General features: G+C 37.6%; 1 protein-coding gene across 1 annotated transcript; it reads right to left on the reverse strand.

Annotated features, from left to right (window-relative positions):
• Positions 1 to 206: 206 nt before the first annotated feature.
• Positions 207 to 6,588, reverse strand: LOC121311090 (obscurin-like; the record flags this gene model as incomplete). Its single annotated transcript, XM_041243854.1, has 6 exons — positions 6,291 to 6,588; positions 5,534 to 5,842; positions 3,837 to 4,145; positions 2,775 to 2,810; positions 757 to 810; positions 207 to 311 (listed from the first exon to the last, which is right to left on the reverse strand). Coding segments are annotated over exons 1-6 (1,111 nt in total), but the record flags the coding sequence as incomplete, so codon positions are not given.
• Positions 6,589 to 9,688: the final 3,100 nt, after the last annotated feature.

Here is a 9,688-nt window from a genome sequence, read left to right on the forward strand (position 1 = left end):
GTGACACACTATGCATCAGTAACATCAAGATATGTTTTTCCACCAAAGGCTGAGCAATGGAAGACTGCAGTAAACACTCACCCAGGAATCAATAGAATTGAACATGATTGAGGGGCACAATACATTGACACAGCGAGATGAAGAATTGCCCATCATTTAAACAAACTTCATTTGTATCCATTGTGGTGAAGAATGCTGTGCCCTACCTCGTTTGGATTGCAGACACTTCAGCACCCCTCCTATCAGCAGTAACAGCAGCACAAGGAGCCCAGATCCTACCCCTGCACCCAGGTACAGAGCTGGAACAGAACCTGGGGGATCCACATACAAATGGGATTCATTGTAAGATCCAGTTAAATATGTGTAAACAGATACTATAACCCACTAATAACCTATTGACATAAAAGTGTGATCAAATGTAATCCAATCCTGTTAATACAGTGTCTTGATCTTGCAGTATGTGAATAGAGTGCATACAGTGGACAACATTGTTGGTTTTTGAGCAGGTGCACCAAACACACAATAATCACGCTTTACAGAAAGCCTAGTTTTTGGAGTTGGTTTAATCTGGTATGAAATTGTCCATGTGCAGCAGCAATAATCAGAGCTGTGACCATTCTGATTTAAATATAATTGCTGATACAGTATATAAATCAATTAGTGCCTTTATTATTAACAACTTAAGAACGTACTTTAATTTACTTTAAAGCGATTAAGGTCAAGGAAACTTATATAAACACAGTTATTCACACTTGCCTGTCCCATCTCTGTGTTGGGTCTTGGTAGATGTGTTTGGAGTTGTCATTTCTCCTGTGGGAACAGAAACAACATTATAAAGAAAATTATCACCATTAAGGTCTAAAGGTAGCCAGCTGTTTAATAATGTTATTAATTCAGACCAACATTAGTTCTTTGTAATGCTGTGGATAGTGGGAGATATCAGTACCCCTCCTATAATGTATAAACCTGATCTTGTGCAGACCTCATTCCACTGATTATCTGTACTCATGTTAAAAAGGGTTTCAATGAATCAAGCAGGGGGGAACGTCAGAGGCAGTCATTGTGAGTGTTTGCATGAATTAAAATGGACCACAATCTGTCTTGAAGATGTCTGCATTTCTATTCATTGCTAATATTGCCCTTCTGTTGTAGCCTTATTGTGTTTCAGGGGCAGAAGCGAAACCTGGGACTCCTCCCACTGTCAAGCAGCTAGCTGTGTAAACCCTGTTCACCCCCCTTGTTTCCTTCTCTTAGTCACGCCACCTCTGCAACTGTGTTCTATCTGTGAGCAATCGAAGCTCGCTTCCCAGCCTTGGAGCTCCGGCAGCTTCACTGCTCTCCACTGAGACTGAGAAGAGCTCTTCATTCAAGCTTATTTCACCCATTCTCTCCCACTCTGGGGTAAACGAAGGTCGTTCCCCAGCCGGAGGTCTGACTGCTCTGGCCTCACCTCAGAGAGGGAGAGATAGTCTACCTCCTCCCAGCCTTCTCTCCCATTGCGCCTGTCCCATGAATCAGGATAGTTAATGGCATGGCATGTTACTTAAGGGTGCTATATTTCTTTTTCACATATTTTTCTTATGCTGGTGTATCAATAAAGGAGAGAAGTTATTTAAATGAGTCTGGAGTTCTACTTCTATCTAATCTTTTCATCACACCTTCAATTGAAAATATTTAGCCTTAAAATCACACCACAAAGCAATTGCTTTCTAGAGTTCTTCACCAATTAAAATAACAAATATAGGGATGGTTGGATCATACTAATTACTGTTAGAACAAAGAACATGTACAAACAAATTATTCATGTTCAGGCGAATGATTTCTATAAATATTCTGTTACTATTAACTTTCTAGTTAGATTTGTCCTATGAAATAAAGCACTAAAACTAGCTGTGTTCTTTGTTTTAACTGCCTTAACTGCACAGCGTCGCCTCTGGGCAACAAAATCTATGACTGATAAGAAGGGGGTGAATACTTAAAAAAAAAAAAAAAAAAACTTATCAGAATTCACCTGGAGTTCTCTCTGCTTCGCTTCTCCCACACTGCTCCGCTCATTCCACTGGCTCCAGATCACGGCTTGCATCCAGTTCAAGACTTGTACTCACCTACCGATGCCTTGACCAGACTGCACCCAGTTACCTCCAGACCCTCATCTCTCCCTACACCCCCACCCGACCTCTCCGCTCCACCTGCACTAGAAGATTGGCTGTACCTCCTCTATGCTCCCCTGCCTCCAGAGCCCGCTTCTTCTCCACCCTCGCCCCGCAGTGGTGGAACAACCTTCCCATGGATGTCAGGACTGTCCAGTCCCTCACCACCTTCCAGCACTTCCTCAAGACACACCTCTTTAAAAAACACCTGGAAAACTCAACTCTCCCATTCAGGTCTATGCAGCTCTCTGTCTTTAATGCACTTTAACCTGCACTGATCTGCTCCCTATTTTACTGTATTTAATCCTGCACTGAACCTAATCTGTAGTATTTTGTATTTCATTTGCACTCGTATCTAACCCTGGTGTAATTATCAACACTGTTATCTGCTCTTGGACTGCCCCAATATCAAATTGTGCTGTGATTTGTGTTTGCTCTTGTTAGGACTGAAGTCATAGTATTTTGTATGTTGCTCTTAATTGTACTGTAATTCTTGATGTGTATTTTTATTTTTTATATAACTGTAATTCGCCCTGGGTAAGGACATCTGCTAATAAAGAAATAAATAATAATAATAACAATAAACAGAAAACATAATTGAAAATGAAACAAATAGAGACTTGCCTGTCAGTTTCTGTTGGGATGGAGTTGTCATATATTCTGTGGGGATATAAACAACACCAATGAGAAACTAAAGCTGAGGTGGCAGTTTCTCTTCTAAATAATTCAGACCGACAATTATTACACGAGGGATTCTGATGATCTCTTCAGATTCATGAACTGCATGGGAATTGATCTTTGCAACACTTCAAAGCAGTGTCATGTCTAATTGAAACTACTTGAGAGACACATTAGATAACGTGTCATCAAGCAGACAAACATTAAAGGAGATTCAGTTCAGTCTTCCACCCCCATACCAGCTTTAGAATACATCATAGTAATCTTAATGATGGTCTTTGCAGACGTGTGGCAAATATTGAAACAAGTAAATAATAATAAAATGTTATACAGTAATGAGTAAGTAACAGGAGAAGGGTCATTATCTTTAAAGGCTGTGATGTGCTATATTGCTTTTCTATATTGCAAACCATATTGTATTATATTTAGTTTACTATACCATATGCCCCAAATACATTATTATTTATTTTATTTTAATCTTGACCATTGTAGTATACCCCCACGTTGGACAGTTGTTGTTAGTTTCACCTTACTCACAATTACTGTAAAGAAGACTCACAAACCTTTACAGGTGTTGGTTTTCACAAAGACCCTCCGCTGATGACTAAAAGTAGAGCAGTATGTGCCACTTAAATCAACTGAATAGACCCCACTGTCACAAATATAAAGTTTTCAATAATAATAATAATAATAAACACATATATAAATACACAACTTAATCAGGTCTATTCAATTTATCTAAACTGTGGCAAATCTAAATACCGAGCTCATTTGAATATTGTGAAATGTGCTAAAACTGAACACAGTTCACGCTAAAGGGACTCTCTCTCTCTCTCTCTCTCTCAATCTCTCTCTCTCTCTCTCTCTCTCTCTCTCTCTCTCTCTCTCACACACACACACACACACACACACACACACACACACACACTGATTTCACAGAGTTCCACTACTGTTTAGATCAGTTCAATTAATCCCACTCTGTCACAAAGTATTCAGCTCAGTCCTTACCTGTCACATGAAGGTAGACTGGGCGACTGCGTTTGCTGTTTGCTGAGTTCACAAGCTTCTCTTTTCCATACACACAGGTGTAGTTTCCAGTATCACTCCACTTAACATTTTTAATGGAAAACGTGACACCTGGTACACCTTTGGGTCGGGGTTGTAAATCAACACGGCTGCCATTTTTATATAGATGGAAAAAACCCTCTTTTCCTGCTGCATCTCTGAGTTCAGCTGGTATCATACATTTAAATGATACATCCATTCCTTCCATTGGGCTCTGTCTGTCTAGCTGAAGTGTGAGCTGATAGCTTAACTCTGAAAATGCAGTTTATCTTGTTAAAAACATGGCTTCAGAACACAGCTAAAATATGAAATAACAAAAAGTAGATTCTTTCAAATCCAAACCTGTAGTCTTATGTTTGATATTTTTTTTTAAGTTATAGTTGATGATAAATCAGAACCATTTGAATAAAACATTCAGAGGTAGCTATTTTATACATTCTCACATAATTATAAGATTGAACTTTCTCCAGCAGATATCAGCAAGCATCTTAGCATGGTTCGGATTGGTGAGAGTCTTGTGCATGGATATTTTAATACAACTTCAAGACTAATTAAAAAAAAATCATGCTTGATAACATACTTGTACAATAAAAAAATTCCAAACTCTTAGGGCCTCATTTACTAAACAGGTGTAATTTGGTCAGAATTGCAGGAGGAAAATTGAGATGACTGTGCATGGTATTTCCCAAAGTGTCAAGCCCTATTTACTAACTAATTAGAAGCAAAAATACTGGTCGGAAAAATTCTAATTAGCATACAAATTGTAGATGGCAACAGGTCTGAAGTTGCGCACAGCATTTATTCTATTGACAGCAGGTGAAGAAGCACACTTACTGGTGGAGGCAGGGATACAAATATGAGAGACAGATAAAAGAAAATATGCTGAAATAATTAAAAGACTATTGTATTATCTACGCATCCTACAACAATGTGAATCTCACAAAGCTTCAGCATGGCTTGTTTTGTATTACATGTAGAACAGACTACAAAAAGCCTGCTAGGTATTAATTTGATGTTACTACTGTACTGTTTAACCCTATTGTACATGAGTATATTTGCACATAATGTCATGTGTACAAACACGTTAATGTTATGTTAATATCCCCTCATATGTATTAGGATATTCATTTCTTCTTTTTTTTTCCTTCTAAAATACATACATCGATTGAAAATGTATGAATTAATGTTGACATAAATATAGATACAAATATATGAATAACGAACTAAGTAAAATAAAATGGGATCAGCGAAAGTAATGTAGAAACAATTTAAAAGTGCTTGTGTGTGTGTGTGTGTGTGTGTGTGTGTGTGTGTGTGTGTTGGGGTGGAGGGTGTATGTTTTGTCTCCAGTAAAATCACTGTATAAATAGGTACCAGAATTTAACTGTTTGACACAATGTTACAAGATTCATCAAGAGTACAACGTAACCTCACAACTTTGTTAAAGCCAGAAAGAACCTACAGAAATATATTGTAAAATGTGCTAAATCTTCACTCTAAAGAGACTCACACACACACACACACACACACACACACACACACACACACACACACACACACTGATTTCACAAAGTCTCACCACTGTTTGGATCAATTGAATCAATCCCACTGTGACACAAAGTATTCAGCTCAGTCCTTACCTGTCACACGAAGGTAGACTGGGCGACTGCGTTTGCTGTTTGCTGAGTTCACCAGCTTCTCTTTTCCATACAAACAGGTGTAGTTTCCAGTATCACTCCTCTTAACATTTTCAATGGAAAACGTGACACCTGGTACCTCTTTGGGATCGGCTTGTGAATCGACACGGCTTCCATCTTTATATAGATGGAAATATCTTTCTTTTCCTGCTGCTTCTCTGAGCTCAGCTGGTATCATACATTTAAATGATACATCCATTCCTTCCATTGGGTTGTGTTTGTCTAGCTGAAGTGTGAGCTGATAGCTTAACTCTGAAAATACAGTTTAACTTATTAAAAACATGCCTTCAGAACACAGCTAAAATATTAAATAACAAACAGTAGATTCATTCAAATCCAAACCTGTTCAGATTGATCAGATTGATTCAGAGACATGTTATACATGAGACTATTTTATACATTCTCACATAATTATAAGACTGAACTTTCTCCAGCTGATATCAGCAAGCATTTAATTATCATTGCAAGGTTCCGATTAGTGGAAGTCTTTTGCATGGGGATTGTAATACATTTTCAAGACTAATTTAAAAAAAAACTGACTGAAGGAGTATTCTATTATGTAAATGCTACACATTTGTAAAATAACGTTAGCTAAATGATTTAAGATCTAAAAGTAGTTTTTGTTATTTTTTTATGTTAGTTAATTGCCTTCACAAAGCTTATATTCCGGTATTTCATCAATGTTTGAGGCTGTACTTACCTCTTACACTGAGATAAATTGAAGAGCCATGGCTGATGTTTTTCACATCTCCTGGATTCTCATTCCCATACATGCAGGTATAGTTTCCAGCATCATTCTTTGTGATGTCTTGTTTTGTAAATGTGACAGCTCCCATTCCTCCAGGCTCCGGCAGTGAGCTGATCTTCTCTCTGTTTTTATATAAATGGAACCAATTCCTCTCCTTGTTGTCTGGTTGTTCTCCGTGCACAGCTGATATCACACATGTGAATTCAATGGTCTCCCCTTCCACTACAGTCGGTTTGCGAATTTTAATCATTGCTGTACGAAGTGGCTCTGCAATTATTTATTAAAAAATTAAAAACTGACACGAGAGAGAACAATTTGTTAAGCAAATAAGAACGTGGTCTGATTGAAGTATCTTGCAGAAATAATGGTGCTGAAGGCACTTCAGAGTAAGCAGCCTTGTGCATTTCACCCTCAGTATTATTCATTTCTAATGTAATCAAGCATTAAATCATTGTATCTTATTGTGTGAGCATGTCAGAGACGCACATACCTGTGGAAACCAACAGCACGTCTCCAAGTGCAAAAACTGAAAAACAAATTCATCATTTTACAAAGAAGAAAATTAAAATGCCACATTCACTGACATAAAAAATATATATATCAAAGAAATAATACTTACATAGTATGACAAATTTTACATTCCAAGGCATTTTAGAATGCTGTTCATTTAATCTCTGAAACTAACCCTGTGCAGCTCCTCTGTCTGTGACACAGCTAACTTTGCACACTATGAGATTCTAACACAGCAATGGAAACTCATGCACAATAGAAATGTGTGTTTCCGTTACGCATAATCAGACAGATGCCAAAGTGGCAACAAAAGATCAGACTGATAAACAAATGGTTTGTGCCCTTCACACTCTCTCATTGGTGTCAGATAAGCATTGGAACTAAAAATATTGTTCATGTCTAATAAAAGGCAGTGAAACTATTCCAGTGCACACATTTGTAAGCACACATGTGGCAATCAGTAGTCCTGGATTTGCACAATGTGAGGGTGATTGATCTTAACTCAAGGTGCTGTGATGTGTAATTTAAATCTTATGTTTGACTTTTTATTTAGACATCTTTTCTAATAAGGCTGTATCAGGTGGGGGGGGGGGGGGGGGGGGGGATGTATTAACATATTTATGAATGTTAATGTGAATGAATTCATGTCAGTAGTTTAATATTGATGTCATGTTATTTAGTAATAATAAATATAAAAAAAGAAAGATGACGGGCAACAATGGTGTGTAAACAGGATCAGTAAACTCAGATACTGATATCACCTATCGAGAGGCAGCATCCTCACACAGTGCCTTGTGATATAGGGTTAGGGTTAGGCAGCAACGGTGCCTTGGGATATAAGAACATAAGAACAGAAGAAAGTTTACAAAAGAGAGGAGGCCATTTGGCCCATCTTGCTTGTTTGGTTGTTAGTAGCTTATTGTTCCCAGAATCTCATCAAGCAGCTTCTTGAAGGATCCCAGGGTGTCGGCTTCAACAACATTACTGGGGAGTTGATTCCAGACCCTCACAATTCTCTGTGTAAAAAAGTGCCTCCTATTTTCTGTTCTGAATGCCCCTTTGTCTAATCTTCATTTGTGACCCCTGGTCCTTGTTTCTTTTTTCAGGTCGAAAAAGTCCCTGGTTCTGGGATCAATAAGCTACTAACAAACAAACGAGCAAGATGGACCGACTGGTCTCCTCTTGTTTGTAAACTTTCTTATGTTCTTATGTTCTAAACTCTGATACTGATATCACCCATCGAGAGGCAGCATCCTCACACAGTGTCTTGTGATATAGGGTTAGGGTTAGGCAGCAACGGTGTGTAAACAGGATCAGTAAATTCTGATACTGATATTACCCATCGAGCGGCAGCATCCTCACACAGTGCCTTGTGTTATGAAGTGTGTGCTCCTTTCCGAGTGGACCTGATAGAAGAAATGCCACCTCCCAAAGACTCAAATGTGCACGCCATAAAAACCAACATTAAAATCAGAATAACTGTAAAGCCACAAATCCAGTCAAATTCTATCCACCAGAGGGAATTGAGTCAGCAGAGATTGCTATCTCAGTGCTGAGTACTGTAGCTGTAGCTTTTACAGTTGTTCCTCCAGATCTGCTGAAAAATGACGTTATCATTGAGATTGTACATTGGACATATTAAAGTTTTAACCTCTCTTATCTTTTGAATCCTATTGAAAGAATGTTTAAAGATTTAAAGAGACAATGTAACATAGTGTTCAGGTTTGAAAGGATGTCACTCTACACTCTACCACTGTCGAGATATTAATGGTTGGAAATTGGAGTTTAAAAAAGGAATGACGTTGAAACCACATGGCCACTAGGGGCTGTAGAGCAACATAATCCAGCTGTGTGACTCTCCCCAGGTTTAGACACAGTTTGATGCTTTGATGTGTGTATTTATAACGAATGCGCTCTACAGAAGCTCCTGTGTATGTTTCTAGAGGGAATGCAAAACATAATTTAATAAGATAATTAAGATAAATTCTACAGAAAAACAGGGTGCTATTTTTCTTTTGTATTTATGTAATCCAATGTTTTTTTTGTGTTGTTTACAGAAATACTTTATCTTGTATCATTGGTTTTTCTTCAGTTTGTCACAGCAGTTGGTTTTGGTTTTGTTTGTTTAATAATATCAGCCTGCTGTCTCAGCTTCATTGTCAGTGTGCAATATCATTGTGTGGATCTGTACCAGCCTTTGGGATAGATGTAACCTTGCACTACTGGATCTTACTGATCACTGCAATGTATTTAAAGTTGCACTACTGGATCTTATTGGTTGCAATACATTTAAATTCACATAACTGGATACATGTATTGCGTCTAAATTTAGATACAGTGTTAAATATATTTGCCTACTTTATTGTCTTGCATGATTGGATGCCATTTCATTCTTAAAACCATTTTGTAACTTTAAGTGTTTTGTATCAATAGTTTTAAAGGCATTAACTTTGTCAACTCCATTTTTTTGTTGTTGTTGTAGTTTAATGAAACTCATGACTCACAATTAGCACATTCTGAGTGGGCCTGAGTGCTGGTTCTCTCTGGCATTTTACACTAACATACTTGTACAAACAAAAATTCATTTTTCAAAAAACTGAAGGTAAAAACAGTGTTACAGGCCAATGGGACAAGCAGGAATAATAATAATAATAATAATAATAATAATAATAATAATAATAATAATAATAATAATGAGACAACTTAGATCAAAATATTTTATTATGCAAAACAAAATAAACATAACCAAAATAAAAGCCCTTTACATAATAAAGAGTGTGTTTGACCAGTGAAGCTAACAGTAACCCTGCAATGGCAGCAGCACTCTGCAGCTCTGTGCT

Source organism: Polyodon spathula, unplaced genomic scaffold (genome assembly GCF_017654505.1).
Source record: "Polyodon spathula isolate WHYD16114869_AA unplaced genomic scaffold, ASM1765450v1 scaffolds_2915, whole genome shotgun sequence".
NCBI lineage: Eukaryota > Metazoa > Chordata > Actinopteri > Acipenseriformes > Polyodontidae > Polyodon > Polyodon spathula.